The sequence below is a fragment of the Elgaria multicarinata genome, chromosome 9, assembly GCF_023053635.1.
Source record: "Elgaria multicarinata webbii isolate HBS135686 ecotype San Diego chromosome 9, rElgMul1.1.pri, whole genome shotgun sequence".
Taxonomy (NCBI): domain Eukaryota; kingdom Metazoa; phylum Chordata; class Lepidosauria; order Squamata; family Anguidae; genus Elgaria; species Elgaria multicarinata.
In genome coordinates this window covers 4,932,843-4,949,983 of record NC_086179.1, presented here as the reverse complement: position 1 = coordinate 4,949,983, position 17,141 = coordinate 4,932,843, and the positions used below count along the sequence as shown (strand labels likewise).

At 45.9% G+C, this 17,141-nt stretch overlaps 1 protein-coding gene across 1 annotated transcript in view; it reads left to right on the top strand.

Moving 5' to 3' along the window:
- IL15RA (interleukin 15 receptor subunit alpha) overlaps positions 1 to 13,685 on the top strand; it is a 45,288-nt gene extending 31,603 nt beyond the window's left edge. The window contains exons 6-7 of the mRNA XM_063134633.1: positions 2,401 to 3,082; positions 13,099 to 13,685. Of these exons, the coding sequence (XP_062990703.1) occupies positions 2,401 to 2,572 (172 nt within the window). The 3' untranslated portion in view covers positions 2,573 to 3,082; positions 13,099 to 13,685. The remainder of the gene's footprint in view (positions 1 to 2,400; positions 3,083 to 13,098) is intronic.
- The last annotated feature ends 3,456 nt before the right edge of the window (positions 13,686 to 17,141 follow it).

The following is a 17,141-nucleotide window of genomic DNA, read 5'->3' as shown; positions in this document are numbered from 1 at the left end:
CTTTCCTTTCCTTTCTTTCCTATACTATAGCTACCACTGCCTGCCAAAACTGCACACCACACCTCTTCAGCATTTATTTATTCATTTATTCATCATCATTATTATTATTATTATTATTATTATTATTATTATTATTATTATTATTATTTACATTTATATCCCACCTTTTTTCCTCCAAGGAACCCAAGGTGGCATACATACTCCTTCCCCTCTCCATGTTATCCTCACAACAACAACCCTGTGAGGTAGGTTGGGCTGAGAGGCTGTGACTGGCCCAAAGTCACCCAGTGGGTTTCCGTGGCCGAGTGGGGACTAGAACCCGGATCTCCCGACTCCAGTCCAACACTTTAGCTACTACACCATCCTGGCTCAGTATTTATACACTACTTATACACCAATCCCCATTCAAAATTTCGGAGCGGTGGACAAAATAAAATAAAAACAATAAAAAGACATTAAAGGTACATTTTAAAAGAAACAAAAGTGCAAAATAAACCATGGCTGGTGGTTAAGGGAAGGCTTCCTGGAACAACGTCGTTTTCAGGAGACGCCAGAAGGAATGCGAAGCCTGACCTCCAGAGGCAGGGCGTTCCGGAGGAAGGGGGCCACCACGCTGAAGGCCCGTAGGTTTTTATAAAAACTTCCACTGGTGTCAGCTGCAGTTTTAAAAAGAGATTAATTGCCAGATTTTCAAGATGACTGCACCATAAGAGAGGGATAACATTAACCTTTCACTTCCAAGTTCTGATCACAAGCTGGGGGGGGGGGGGGTGACAGAGGGGGGGCGTTGGGCAGCACTGTTTTAAAGGTACAGTGGAGCCTGGAAATCAATGGACAGCCAATGAAGGTCAAACAAGACCCAGAATTGGCTAACCCACCCTTGATGACAGTTTGCAGTAACATTTTGGACTGATGGAAGTTACTGGATTTTTTTCAAGAGCAGCTGCATGTATAGTGTGTTGCTTTAGTCCACATGAACTGTGTGTGAGATTATATATAGTTGGAACAGATATTAAAACAAGAGAAGTCTGGAAACTGGTATGGTCGGGGAAAGAAAGGTAACGAAACACGGCAACAAGGGAGAGGGCCTTCCCGGTGATGGCCCCCCTTTATGGAATGATCTCCCTAATGAGGTCCACCTGGCACCGACATTGTCCCTTTTTGGCACCAAATTAAAACTGGTGGACCTAACGAGTCTTTTTGATCAGGTGTTGGATTGTCTCCGGCTGATGATTTTTAAATTGTTTTAGATATAGGTCTTTGTGCGTGCTATTTGCTTAATGTCCAGTTTAGTTTATTTATTTTGGTCATGGACCAGGACAGCAGAAAACATCATCAGTAATAATACATAAAAACACAGCAGTCTCAGCCTGAATCTAAAACGTTATTGTTCAGCAATAAAACGCTTCAGCATCAATTTCCGTTGGCTTATGGCAGCCGCGTAAAAAAAAACGTCCACTTTTAGAGTAATCTGTCTTTACGTGAATGGTTTTATACAAGAGCTCTGGCTATTGGGCGGTATAAAAATGTAAATAAATAAATAAATAAAATATTTTAAAGTTTTGTTTTGTTTTAATTTCTGTGAACCGCCCAGGGAGTTTCAGCTACAGGGCTGTATACAAATATAATCAATAGAACAAGGTGAAACAGGCTATTATTTCTTGTTTGGGCTTTGGGTGTGGTCGTTGCTTTTAGTCTTATAAGAATGAGTAAAAACACAATTACAGCCTAAACACCCTTCAGCTGTAGTGCCAGGTTCCGTGGTGTGCTGAGCCCTCGTCATCCGACAACAACTCATACATGTGCTTTTCATAGAATCATAGAATAAGCATGTCTCTGCCCCAGGGAGCTTACAGTCACAAGAGGAATCCTAGAATCATAGAATAGTAGAGTTGGAAGGGGCCTATAAGGCCATCAAGTCCAACCCCCTGCTCATTGCAGGAATCCACCTTAAAGCATCCCTGACCGATGGCTGTCCAGCTGCCTCTTGAAGGCCTCTAGTGTGGGAGAGCCCACGACCTCCCTAGGTAACTGGCTCCATTGTCGCACTGCTCTAACAGTCATGAACCGTTGTAAACCGCCCAGAGAGCCCTGGCTATGGGAGCGGTATATAAGTATAATAAATAAATAAATAAAATAAATGAAGTTTTTCCAGATGTCCAGCCACAATCTGGCTTCCTGTAATTTGAGCCCATGATTCCGTGTCCTGCACTCTGGGAGGATCGAGAAGAGATCCTGGCCCTCCTCTGTGTGACAACCTTTCAAGGACTTGAAGAGTGCTCTCATGTCTCCCCTCCATCTTCTCTTCTCCAGGCTCAACATGCCCAGTTCTTTCAGTCTCTCTTCTTAGGGCTTTGTTTCCAGACCCCTGATCATCCTTGTTGCCCTTTTGTTCCACAGCTATTTTCTGAGACAGACAGAAGTTCCCCACGAAGAAGAGATGGCTTCCTTGGGGTCAGAAGGAGGAGGAGGAAGCCAGAATATCCCATCAGCCAGTGACCTGAGTGATACAGGAGCCGGCAACGAAGGGGCTGCCATTTTATCAGCACACGGTGCCACCTCTACCAGCTGAAAAACACCACTTGGCAAAAACACCCTAAGACATCCTCAAAACATTGAGAGGGGGAGGCCATCTTAGGAGACCGGCGGAACAGCAGAGCCGTACGTTGCCAGATACCTGATCCTCAGCATTGGGTTGGGCGTGGAGGCAATTTCCCATCGTGAAACATTTGAAAGGAGTTCTAGAGAGTTAATTTCCGAAGCGTACAGCTGCCGCCGCTCTGGCTGTCCCATTTCCTTGCCTGGGTTGAGAACGAAGTGGATGAATCGGTACGAGAGCTCCTACCTCTCTGGGCCTGCCTCTGCCGTCTTTTTCTTGAGAAGGTCAGCTCCGTTTCAAAGTGCGGGAGGGTGCCAGAGGCAGAGCGAGGGAGGACACCTGGAATCGGGAGTTGAAAACCTGGGAGAACAACTTCCTCCAACGTTCGAAAGAAGCGCACCACATTTGAAGAAAAAGAGACAGCAGGGAAGCGATTGAAGAGGAACCTTCATTTGGATCCATTTGGAGCTTGGAGAGAGAAAGGTGAGCTGAAATATAACCCCATTGCTGATTTAATTGATGTGCGCTCCTTAACTTCCCACCAACAGAGATGTACCTTTAAGAGTTGCCTAGAAGTTAGGTGGCTCAATACAATAGAGGAAAATTGGGTAGCTGCTGTACTTTTAGGAGTTGCATAGCGGAGAAGAGGTGGTTCAAGAATTTCAGCTCAGCTTACAGAGGTAAGGTAAAACTACAACTGCTAAAATTCCATCTTCCGCATGATTTTGACCATCCAGAGGGGTAGCTGTGTTAATCTATTGCAGCAGACATAAATAAGAGTGTCTCTACATTAAGAGGAAATCATGCTGTGCTGCTTATCTGGGGCTTTGTGCTTCCTAGTTCTTTGGTTTGATTGTTATGGGCTGCATTACGCGGGCAGAGAGGGGCAAGTACATGGCTTGAATTGAATACTTCCCCATTCACTGCTGTTGGGACAACGCCACTGTGGTGTAATGTCTCTTTAAGATAAACTGTTTTCCAGCACAGCTGAAGAGTATTTAACTAATCAAGGTTTGGGGGTTAGTTAGATCCTAGTACAGAGAGTATGCTGCTCCTGTTTCGACTTGAATTCGGATTGAAGAAATAAACCGATTCTTTGCTGTATGGGAGCCTTGATTATTTTGAACCTATTTCCATGGAACCCTTAAAGAGCCCAACTTTACAGCCACCTAGTGGCAGAAGTTCCAGTTTTCCCCCAGATATTGCCACATTAAAAGTGGTTCTTTTCATACTGGAATTTCCAGGGGATACTGCAGGAGACACCCTGGTCGTTGACGATGTCATGTAATGGACCTGAAAACTTCAGTGAGTGGCCAGTCATGAGGATGCAATGAATTGCTCCTTTAGAGGAACTCTTAATCCTTTGGAAGATTTATTTTGGCATAAACGATCCGTGGCTTATATTAGAACCCGTTTTGTTTGACACATGTAGATCTTCAATTGCCAGATTATATCAGAGAGAGAGAGAGAGATTGTAAATCAGTGGTTCCCAAAGTGGGCAGTACTGCCCCCTTGGGGTGGGTGGGATTGCATAGGGGGGCATTAAGAGGCAAGGGAGCGGTAGGGGGGCGCTAAGAGGCAAAGGGGGCACTTGAGGTGGTCTTTTCCGAGAAGCGCCTCTCCAGAAGGTCTTAAAACCCAGGGACATTTTTATGGGAGAAGGTAGTTTGGTCCCAAACCATATAGGGGAAGAATCCACACATGTATTAATACTGTTTAAGAAGAGTCCTTTTAACGGTGAATTGAAATGTTTCAAAAGCTCCAAAACGCTAATGAAGAGACATACCCTGCTTGGTGTGCCCTGCCACGCTGGCTGCAAAACAGAGGCGTTCGCTCTCTTTTCCCTCCCTTGGCAAGCCTGCGCTGGGTGCCTCCATTTAAAGGGGCCGTGCGCAGTGCGGCCCCTTTTTCATTCTCAGCTCCTCAGCTCAGCTCCTGCACCCAGCTGCCACCGCCGCTGCTCAACCCAGGAGCCCAGACAGGCAGGATCCAAAGGAGCGCGGCCCCTTTAAATGGGAAGCACCCGCCCCAGGCTTGCTGAGGGAGGGAGGGAAAAGATCTGCGATCACCCTAAAGCATCTGTCGGGGATGCTTTAGGGTGGATTCCTGCATTGAGCAGGGGGTTGGACTCGATGGCCTTGAAGGCCCCTTCCAACTCTGCTATTCTATGATTCTAAGATGTAATTGGATTTTGAATAAATATTCAATAAATTGTTACTGTTTTGAATTTTATTATTATTATCTTCCTTAGTGGGTCGTTGAAAGGTAGATGCCCTATAATGATTTTTATAGGGTAGGGTAGGGGGCACTGGGCATGAGTTCGTGGAACCAAGGGGGCGGTGACCTGAAAAAGTTTGGGAACCACTGTTGTAAATGGCAGGACCAAACGTTCATGACTGCTATGTTTCTATGCTGTACAGCCGCTACCAGCTAAAACTGCTTCAAAAGTGTGCACTATCATCAGTGATCTACCCTAGGGGAAGAAAGACTTCATGCTTGTGGGATGTGCTGTGTGTGTGTTTTTAGGGCTTTGCACAAGGGTCTTTCCCAGGCCTAGCTAGAACTGCCAGGACTGGACCTGGGACATTCTGCGCCCGAAGCAGAGCCTCTGCCACTGAGCTATGGAGCTTCCTATTAAGGCTACCGTTGGTCGTTCTACTGAATTCATGCATTTATGAATAATAAAGAAATAATATTTGCACCCATTTCCTTCCTTTATTGATACAAACACAGGAGGCTGTCTTCCTGTGGCTTGGCTGTGTTGTGAGGTCCTTTTCGGCATGTGACGTCATAGCCAGTGTGCTTCCAACCAGCCGCTTCCTCCTGGAAAAGCCACAGTATCGGAGAATCGTTTATTCCATTCTTTTTAGTTAAAGTGTCTCCCAGGCACTTGATCTGCTATGTGCTCCCGTGCCTCTGCTTTAAACCCTGGGCATGCCTGTGACCTGGCTGTGACATGGGCTCTCCCTTCCCCCATTCACTCCTAGCGTTTCCATTGAGAGACGTCTATGCACTTCCTGTGTTAATTAACTCCGGAACTTTGTTAATTCGCTTCTTTGATGTGTTGTTAGCTCGAGCTGCGCAGCTCCAGAGTTGCAAAGGGACTGTGTAAATTCACTTCTGTGATGTGTTGTTAGCTTCAGAGCTGTGCAGCTCCAGAGTTGCAAAGGGACTGTGTTAATTTGCTTCTGTGATTTGGTGTTAGCTTCAGAGCTGTGCAGCTTCAGAGTTGCAAAGGGACTGTGTTAATTTGCTTCTGTGATGTGTTGTTAGCTCCGGAGCTGTGCAGCTCCAGAGTTGCGAAGGGACTGTGTTAATTTGCTTCTGTGATGTGTTGTTAGCTCCGGAGCTGCGCAGCTCCAGAGTTGCAAAGGGACTGTGTTAATTTGCTTCTGTGATTTGGTGTTAGCTTCAGAGCTGCGCAGCTCCAGAGTTGCGAAGGGACTGTGTTAATTTGCTTCTGTGATGTGTTGTTAGCTCCAGAGCTGCGCAGCTCCAGAGTTGCGAAGGGACTGTGTTAATTTGCTTCTGTGATGTGTTGTTAGCTCCGGAGCTGCGCAGCTCCAGAGTTGCGAAGGGACTGTGTTAATTTGCTTCTGTGATTTGGTGTTAGCTCCGGAGCTGCGCAGCTCCAGAGTTACAAAGGAACTCTGTTAATTTGCTTCTGTGATTTGGTGTTAGCTTCAGAGCTGCGCAGCTCCAGAGTTACAAAGGAACTCTGTTAATTTGCTTCTGTGATTTGGTGTTAGCTTCAGAGCTGCATAGCTCCAGAGTTGGGAACCATGTTAATTGGGTTCAGGGTGGGTTATTTGTGCCAGCGGGGTGCTGTCCTGGGGAGCCAGTATTGGGGGTTAGTTACTCCCCATTCATAAAACTGCAGTGGCAGGGGGAACCTGGAGAAGGGAAGGTAACAAGACTCTCTCCAGATGACATTGGCCTGCCACCACCTGGAAGCATGTCTTTTCCAGCCCTGAAAAGCCCGGTTTTAGGGACGTCTGGCTCCATTATGTAACAATCGTCTCTAACTTCTGCATTCCCTCCTTGGCTATTCTCCAGGCCACCTGGCGAAGTTGGCTTTCATGAGTTCCACAGAATTAATTGTGGGCTTTGTGCCTTTTGTTTGTTTGCAGCTCTAAATTCCCCAATGCTCAGTGATCCGGGGCTTGTCGCTCCAAGTCAAGTTCTGGTCACCACACCTAAAAAAGGATATTATGGAGCTGGAAAAAAGTGCGGAAAAGGGCAACTAAAATGATTCAGGGGCTGGAGCATCTCCCCTAGGAGGGAAGGTTACATCAAATGGGATTGTTCAGCTTGGAAAAAAGGAGGCTATGGGGAGACATGATAGAGGTGGCCAAAATTATGCCTGGCGTGAAGAATGTGGAGAGGGAGACATTTTTCTCCCTCTCGCAAAATACTAGAACCCAATGGGGGGTCATCCCACGAAACTGATGGGTGGGAGATTCAGGACAAATAAAAGGAAGTACTTCTTCACACAGCAAATAGTTAAATTATGGAACTCACTACCACAGGATGTAGTGATGGCCACCCATTTGGAAGCTTTAAAAGGGGGTCCGATAAATTCCTGGAGGCGAAAGCTATCAATGGCTACTAGCCCTGATGGTTGTGTGCTACCTCCAGTATTTGAAGCAATAAGCCTGTGTGCACCAGTTGCTGGGGAACATGGGTGGGAGGGTGCTGTTGCACCATGTCCTGCTTGTTCATCCCTGGCCGATGGCTGGTTGGCCACTGCATGAACAGAGTGCTGGACTAGATGGACCCTTGGTCTGATACCGCATTAGGGCACTTCTGATGTTCTTATGTTCAAGACAACCTTTCCGTCTTTATAGGGAGGAAACAATTTTGAGCAGATGAAGGACTTTTAGGCCAACCTTACGTGGCAAATCTGTGAGATGTGTAAATGGTTCCAGGCTGTAGGGCGACCCTGTGGAAAAGAGGACTGGGCTCCTGTATCTTTAACAGTTGTATTGAAAGGGGAATGTCAGCAGCTGTCATTTGTATATATGTATGCATGCAGCACCAGGTAAAATCCCCTCTTCATCACAACAGTTCAAACTGCAGGAGCCCTGCCCTCATGACCAGATGCAAAAGAGGGTATAATCCCAGTGCAATAACTTGGTACCTATTTTTATTTATTTATTTATTTATTTATTTATTTATTTATTTATATAGCACCATCAATGTACATGGTGCTGTACAGAGTAAAACAGTAAATCGCAAGACCCTGCCGCATAGGCTTACATTCTAATAAAATCATAGTAAAGCAATAAGGAGGGGAAGAGAATGCAAACAGGCACTGGATAGGGTAAACAGGCACAGGGTAGGGTAAAACTAACAGTATATAGTCCAAACAACATCAGGTTTTAAAAGCTTTAGGAAAAAGAAAAGTTTTTAGCTGAGCTTTAAAAGCTACCAAAATGAGGTCAGTGTCGGCACCAGTCAGACCTTCAAGGGGAGGGCATTCCACAACCGGGGTGCCACAACAGAGAAGGCCCTCTCCCACGTCTCACCGTAGCGTATGTCTTGTGTTGGTGGGACGCGAAGGAGGGCTCTTCCAAGAGATCTCAATTCTCGGGCAACTTTGAGTTCCATTGTAGAAGAAAGGCATGAAGAAATATAGCCAGGCACGCTTGCCGCACTGCTGGCGATTTCTGAAATGACTCGCTTTCTGAGAAGGCTCCTCTGTGTCAGGGTCCTTGGCGCATCTGTTGGAAATTGCGTCATCAGGTTGCATAATCCTTTCTGGCGCCTCTCAATGGAGATTGATGACCATTTCATGGAGAGAGCAGGGAAAGCATTCCAAGATTAAAGCTGAACAACATGCAGGTGCAATTACCCACTTCTTTTTCACAAGGGGAGGGAAATTCTTCCCGGCAGCTGTCCAGGTCTTCAAGGCCAAAATCATCCCTCAGATTCTCTATGGGGCACCAATCTGGTTCCCGTGTTCTGAATGCTGCTACGAGGGCATTCAGTCCTCTTTCCTTAGGGTGTTATTTGGTGTTCCCAAGTGTGTCTCTGGAGGTGTCCTTAAGTTAGAGGCTGGTCTGAATTCTGTTAACTGTCCGGCTTGGATCCATGCGATCCATTTCTGGCTTCGCTGCAAGTTGGCACTTCCAACAAATCCCCTGGTATCTAAGATCCTGTCGGACCATTTTGAATCTCCCTGGTCAAAGGCCATGACAAGTAAAATGAACTCAGTAGGCCTATCATCCCCTATGTTACTATCAAGGGATCTAGCTAGTGCCAAATCACTGCTTGATATAGACATGCAAGTCCTCCAGAGCGCTGCTCGGGGGCCCTGCTCCCCCCAGTCCCTAGGACAGCCTTCCTCAACCTGGGGCGCTCCAGATGTGTTGGACTGCATCTCCCAGAATGCCCCAGCCAGCTGGCTGGGGCATTCTGGGAGTTGTAGTCCAACACATCTGGAGCGCCCCAGGTTGAGGAAGGCTGCCCTAGGACTACCAGTCTCCTTTTGTAAAGATGGGATGCCTTACCTGCGCTGGTTAACAATCCCCAAATGCAGGAGAGCATCCTCACTAGCCAGACGTAACGTCCTTCCCTCTAAACTTTCAGGTGGCAGATACAACAACACCCCACTGCTCAACAGATGCTGTCCCTGTAACAATACTGAGGTGGAAACCGTTTCACACGAGTTACTGTTCTGTAGATTTTACCAAGGGGCTAGGAATGATCTTCTGAACCCCATTTTACAATCTTTTCCTGGTCACCCAACTGAATTCCTAATGTCCCTTTTACTTCGGAACTCAGACAAATCAATCACCGAGCAAGCGGCCAAGTTTTTGAACTTGGCCATTCCTATTAGATCCTCCAGGATTACTTGTCTTTTTAATAGCTAATTGTATGCTCAGTCCTTTGGTATGTGATTTTTGTTGGAATGGTCTATTGACTGCAATAAACTGTTGTTGTTGACAGAGGTTTGTAAAATGTGGTTTTGGAGAGCTCCTATCTGCGAAGTTGTAAATCATTCATGCACTGGGATTATACGGGCCAATTGGTGTTTTTGTTGGCCGCTGACCTCAGCCATGCAGGTCAGTGGCAAACAACACTGACTGAGGAGCCCTGTGGTCAGATACAGTGGAGGCTGGTGGCTCTGATGTCAGTGGGGCAGTGAATCTGCTCCGGGTTTCGGTCAGAGCTCTAAAAGAGCTCTCCAAGGTGCAGTGCAAGAATGAGGAAGGGAAGCACTCCTTTAGAGTTTTGCCTGGCTCTGATTAAAACCCAGAGCGGATTCACCACCCCAGTGACATCGGAGCGACCAGCCTCCACTGGATCCATGTCCTCCATCCCACTTCCATGGACTCACAGACTGAGCTGGATCTTTGCGGATCTTGGGCGGTTGAGGAGCGCAATAATGCAAGCAAGCAGAGATCAATTCCAGCAGGCTGTGCGTTTAAGGAGTTAGAAGTTATTTGTGCTTTCGCCATTGAAATCGGTCATGGCTCTTGGCCAGAGGTGTTCCCTAAATGGCCCCACCCGTTTCTCCTGACTTCCAATCATTTGCTGGCTGGTGCATGCTGGGTATTGTAGGCCTTTTGTCTACCTAGGATTGTGCCCTCGGGCAAAATGTTTAGCCTGGAGAAGAGAAGATTGAGGGAAGACATGATAGCACTCTTCAAATATTTGAAAGGTTGACACACAGAGGAGGGCCAGGATCTCTTCTTGATCCTCCCAGAGTGCAGGACACAGAATAAAGGACTCAAGTGACAGGAAGCCAGATTCTGGCTGGACATCAGGAAAATCTTCCTCACTGTTAGAGCAGTATGACAATGGAACCAGTTACCTAGGGAGGCCGTGGGCTCTCCCACACTAGAGGCCTTCAAGAGGCAGCTGGACAACCATCTGTCAGGGATGCTTTAGGGTGGATTCCTGCATTGAGCAGGGGGTTGGACTCGATGGCCTTGTAGGCCCCTTCCAACTCTGCTATTCTATGATTCTCCCCCTGACTCTGCGGGCATGCACCTAGTGTTTGCATAATTACCCAAGCTGGACAACCATCTGTCAGGAAGGATTTGAGGTGGATTCCTGCACTGAGCAGGGGGTTGGACTCAATGGCCTTGTAGGCCCCTTCCAACTCTACTATTCTATGATTCTATGATCTGACCATGTTTAGTCTGGAGAAGAGAAGATGGAGGGGAGACATGAGAGCACTCTTCAAATACTTGAAAGGTTGTCACACAAAGGAGGACCAAGATCTCTTCTCGAACCTCCCAGAGTGCAGGACAAGGAATAACGGGCTCAAGTTACAAGAAGCCAGGTTCCGGCTGGACATCAGGAAAAACATCCTGACTGTTAGAGCAGTACGACAATGGTACCAGTTACCTAGGGAGGTGGTGACCTGTCCCACACTAGAGGCCTTCAAGAGGCAGCTGAACAGCCATCTGTCAGGGATGCTTTAGGGTGGAGTCCTGCATTGAGCAGGGGGTTGGACTCGATGGCCTTGGAGGCCCCTTCCAACTCTACTTTTCTATGATTCTACGAAAACATGCCACAAGTGAGGGCTATTTTGACTGCTGAGCCAGAGGAATTGGCAGCAGGAGTATTAACCTCCTGCAAAAGGTGAGCTGAAGAGATAAGAGGATTTATCTCACCTCTGTCCCATTAAAAACAAGCTATTACGTCTTTATGGTTGAGCAGGTGACTGAGGACACAGCTGTCTAAGAATGTTAAATTGTCCTTCCAGCACCTATCAGCTTGTGAAAAAAATGTATATAAAACTATAACGAGTTAAATCTATGAGGAAGATACGCCATTCGAAATGGAGCTTCACCGATGTTGCATGGTTTAAAAGTGGTATTTAAAAACGGTGTCATTTTTTAAAAAATGAAATGCCTATCGTCGTTTAGACACAACTGGAGAGTGTTTGGCATAACCCCTCTGTAAAATGTGGAGTGAAATTGGTAACATCCTTTCTGATGTTGTTGTTTGAAAATCTGTCTTTTAATGCCAGTTATATATTGTATACAAAAGAATTGAGTCCAGTGTAGCCCAGCACCCCCCAGCACATCCTTCCCTCCGATCTGTGTGCCTGCCCACCGCCAGGTAGCTTACTTTTCCTGGCGTGGCCAGGTGCGCCCACCTTCATAGAATCATAGAAAAGCAGAGTTGGAAGGGGCCTACAAGGCCATCGAGTCCAACCCCCTGCTCAATGCAGGAATCCACCCTAAAGCATCCCTGACAGATGGTTGTCCAGCTGCCTCTTGAATGCCTCTAGTGTGGGAGAGGCCACAACCTCACCAGGCAACTGATTCCATTGTCATACTGCTCTAACGGTCAGGAAGTTTTTTCCTGATGTCCAGCTGGAATCTGGCTTCCTTTAACTTGAGCCCGTTATTCCGCGTCCTGCACTCTGGGAGGATCGAGAAGAGATCCTGGCCCTCCTCTGTGTGACAACCTTTTAAGGATTTGAAGAGTGCTATCATGTCTCCCCTCCATCTTCTCTTCTCCAGGCTAAACATGCCCAGTTCTTTCCGTCTCTCTTCATAGGGCTTTGTTTCCAGACCCCTGATCATCCTGGTTGCCCTCCTCTGAACACGCTCCAGCTTGTCTGCATCCTTCTTGAATTGTGGAGCCCAGAACTGGACGCAATACTCTAGATGAGGCCTAATCTTGCCAGCATCCTGCCCATTCTGCTTTCAGGAGCTGCGTTGCACGTCCGGCAAAGTTTTGCAAAAGATCCCAGAACTTCTGTCACTTCTTGTGACTGCCCGACCTCACACAGGCGCCATGTGGCTCTTGAGGCTGGAAAGTCCTTACAGGCAAGGTAGGCACACATGTCCGTGCCAGGAAAAGTAAGCCGTCTGGCCCAGCAGCCAGGTGGGCAGCGTCAGCTGTGTTGGGAGGTGCACGAGTTTGGGAGACAGGGCAGGCAAGAAACTGCAGACCATTTGGAGGGGAAGAGCACCGTCCTTCCCATACTCTGCCGCCTGCGGCATCCGCTTCCTACCGCTTTATGGTAGGGCCGGTCCTGGCTCCAGCACGGCTCTTCTTATGTTCTCATGTTCTTAAAGTCGATAGGAGACAACCTTGTTCAGTTCCTTTTGAAAGATAGAAACCATTAGAAACACGAATAGAGATCCCTGCATGAAAGCAGCTGTAGTAGACCCATATTCTTAACCATAGAATTAAAATTGGAGTTTGGATTTCAGTAAAGGCGGAAAGCTGCCGTCCCGTGCACACTTCCCTGGGTGTCAAGTCTCGTTCAGCCTTTCCAAAACTGGTGCCCTTCCGATGTGTTGGCCTACTACTCCCACCATTCCCCTGGCTGCGAATGATGAGAGTTGCAGTCCGGGACATCAGGAGGGCACCAGGTTGGGGAAGACTGGGCTTGTTTCTGAGGTTATATACGTAGGGCTGAACCGGAAGTCCACCCCGTTGCAAAGTCATCGTTGTCTGTGGTGCCATCTACCACAGAAGGTTTCTCCTGTTTGGCGTTACGACCTCCATTGTCTGGTCTCTTTCAGGTGGAATGAGTAAGAAGGGCATCGTCCGGTGGCAATAAAAGGACACGTCGTGGTCTGAAGCGGTGTCGAGACCACAGGTGCTGATGAACCAGCCGTGCTGCATCGGGGTGATCGTCCCCCTGGACCAGAACAGATGTCCCGGGTCAAGCAGCAAATGGCTGCAGTCTACCATGATGGCTACCTGCCATTGCCAGAACCAGACCGCAGCATGCCTCTGAATACCAGTCCCCGGGGAACCACGGACAGCAAGAGTGGGCTGTCGTCCTCATGCCCCGCTTCTCGGAGGCATCTGGTTGGCGACTGTGAGAAAGAGGATGCCAGACAGGCCAGGCCGCTGGTCTGAGCCAGCTGGCCTCTTCCTTCGGCCCTTCACCGGGCTTGCAAACGATCGTGTCCAAGGAGCCCTTTAGTTGAAAGGGCTTCCAGGGAAGAAGATCACGGCGGGCTGTGCCCAAAAAGCCTTTTGGCACCTTAAAGACGAATCAGCTTTAGTGTAGTGTGAGATTTCATGAGATACAACAGAAACATGAATTAGGCCAGGAAGGAGGTGGGCAATATATATAGTTATATATTACACACAACTGTGAATCGAAGTGCAGTGGAGGAAAAACCAGGGCCGGATCTACACTACTGCTTTAAAGTGCTATAAAACTGTTATAAAGCACTTTAAAGCAATAATGTAGATCCGGCTCAGGCTACTTTTTTTTATTACAGGAAGCAACATGGGGATCTCCGTATCTTTGTGAAAGTCTGTTTTGAGACCTGTCAACCAATAAAAGACTTAAAATCCATGAACAGTCTAGCATTTTTATTATTGCCTTTATATCCCTCCTCTCCATTTTATCCTCACAACAACAACCCTGTGAGGTAGGCTGGGCTGAGAGTCTTTGACTGGCCCAAAGTCACCCAGTGGGTTTCCACGGCTGAGTGGGAACTAAAACCCGGATCTCCCGACTCCCAGTCCAACGCTCCAACCACTACACCACACTGTCTTTAAGTTATTCCTAAAATTGATTACACTTAAGTATGTTGCAGAGTCTTTTTAAATGTGCCTTTTCTGGTGAAGAGGGTCAGTTTCCGCAAAATATACAAATTTAACGCTGCCAATCCTTGCAAGAAAGGAAGAAATTTATTTATTTATTTATTTATTTATTTATTTATTATATTTGTATGCCACCCAATAGCTGAAGCTCTCTTAAATATCGTAAAATGTGTTATTTATTTTTATTTATTTATTACATTTTTATACCACCCAATAGCTGAAGCTCTCTGGGCGGTTCACAAAAATTAAAACCATCACAAAAATTTCTGTCACCATCAACAAACATGAAAATCTAGCTCAGGCTTTGGGCCTGCTGAAAACCAAACTGTGGACAAAAAAATGGGGGAAATATTGACCGAAGAGTTCTGGTGTATCTGTTTAGTTACTCATTTATAGGCCCACCTTCGAGGGTTATCCACCTCAAGAGGGGCTATAATGAAATTTCGAATTGAAAAATCTAAAATATGTGAATGCATCTAAAAATGTTATTTTTAGAAGGAAGATTCAACTGCCAGTCCCAGGACGTCCTACACCTGAATGAACGGACGCAGCGAGGTCATCTCGCCCTTTTCCTCCGGTGGCAAAATAATAATAAAAAATAATAATATATTTATTTCTTACCCACCTGTCCATCTGGATTGCGGCGGGGAACAACATAGAATGCAAAATATTATAAAATACATTAAAATATTATACGATAATAAAACTGATTAAAACATATATTTTTTATTTTCTACAATACTTAAACATACAGCATTACAATGAAAAAAGAAATAACAACTACATAAACGTTGAATAAATGTTGAATACATAATATCATATCTAAATGTTGAATAACATCAGTATCATCTCTATATAACATAAACTTAATATACAAGTGCACCCCCCACTTCGGGATCTCATTCCTGATTCCAAAATCTCATACTTTCTTCTGCTGGTGGTTTCCCACTTCCCTTAGAAAACACAAATATTAGGAACTGTTTCCAAATTCCTTCAAAATCACTTGTTTTAGCTATACCTCTTCTCCATTTAAAATTACAAGTCAATTTATAATTAATAGCTCCATTCTTCAATAGAATATTCCCCTTGAATCTTCCAGTTCCTAGCTACAATCAATCTTGCTGCTGTCAGCAAATTCGTTATTAATTCCTTATTTTCTTTTTTACATTTTAAATCTTCAAATAGTGACAGTAATGCAACTTTTGGTGTTCGTCCTATCTTCATTCCCACAATTTCTTCAATCTCCAAAAACACCATCTTCCACAATTTTTGTACATATTTGCATTCCCACCACATATGTAAATACGTTCCTTTTTCCCCACAACCTCTCCAACAATTTGCTGAATGCTGATTATTAATCTTGTTTAATCTAACCGGGGTTAGGTACCACCTCCATATAATTTTAAAATAATTCTCTTTTATTCTTACTGATTAAAACATATTAAACTATGATATTGATGGCCCCAGGGAGAGGTTTCATCTCTCTAATGAATGTAATGTGCCAAGGGTTAAAGATGGCATCTCTGCCAGAGGGTGGCTACATGTGGCTATATGCCAGATTTGCATTCCTTAATGGTGGACATCAGACAAAGGGAAAAACTTTCAACCAACAGAGCATCCAATGTAACCTAGGACTCGTTGAGATTGTGCACCATAACTTGAAAATTGAATGTAATTTAACTTGCTAATCCAGAACTGACCAACAGAAGGGTTAGAAAGAGACTAACACCCTCTTGTAGTCAGGGCCTATATATACTGTGAGATTCCTTTGTTCGGGGCGCCTTCATTTTATGGAACTGGAGAGCTCCCCCATACTGCAGTATCAGAAGTAAATGGATTAAGTGTATTCTCCAGCCTCATGTGTTTGATTAGCTATTAACGCGCCGGGGAAGCGGGCCTTTAAATCCCAGGTTAAGGGACAACAATTTGGCAACCAACACGAAGGGACGGCTTCGCTGAGTTCCGCGTAGCCTCCCCCGGTCCACCTTGCTAGCTCCTGTGTCGTTTTGGGAAGACGTGAAAAGCCAGCGCGCACTGGAATGTTTAATCAGAGGTTAATCCATCAGTCCATTTCTGCGCTGGTGCTAGCAAGGGGTACAAAAGGCGTATGCAGGAGAATTAGCTTAATCCAGCCAGGCGTGGTGGGGCACGCCTGAAATCCAACAAGGAGAAAGGAATTCTTCTGAGACTGGTAAGTTTTTTCTTTTTACCCTGGGTTAAAAATCAGACAAAGTGTCTGAAAGTAGTAAGGAGGCAGCTGTGAAAAGATCCACTTGCAACAGGCATCAAGAACAGGTTCCAGTCCTGTGAGTTGCCTTGGAGAGCATTGGATCAAAGGGAAAAGCAAAACCAAGGAGATTCGCTTTAATGTGTAAGCTGCAAATGGGAGTTAGTTGGTCAAGAAGAATTCCTCTTTCAACCCCAACCCCATTGAAGTGCATTTTAAGAAATTGGTCTAGATTGGAAGTGACCCAAATGTCCAAAATGTCAAATGGAATTCCTGTGTTCTAGAGTATAACCACAGTAATGAAACTTGAATGTGAAGAAGTTTGGCCAGAAACGAGGAGTTTGAGTTATAATGTAATGTTGCAGTTAAGTTTATTTTGCCGGCATAGAGAAAAATAAGATGAAATGTGTTACATGTGAGAGAGTGTGTGATTCATGAAGTCGACTCAAATGTCTTGTGAGTTACGAGGGGAAGGAAGGGGGGAAGAGAACATGGCTTTCTTAGTTTCTCCTTCCTCAGCCCCTGCCCGGCAATTGCCTGAGCCCTGTGTTTCAGCCCAGGCACTGTCCCCTGCTTTTGATGTAAAACCTTGCATAGGGTGACCCTATGAAAAGGAGGACAGGGGTCTTGTATCTTTAACAGTTGCAGAGAAAAGAGAATTTCAGCAGGTGTCATTTGTATATATGGAGAAGCTGGTGAAATTTCCTCTTCATCACCAGTTAAAGCTGCAGGAGCTATACTAGAGTGACCAGATTTAAAAGAGCGCAGGGCACC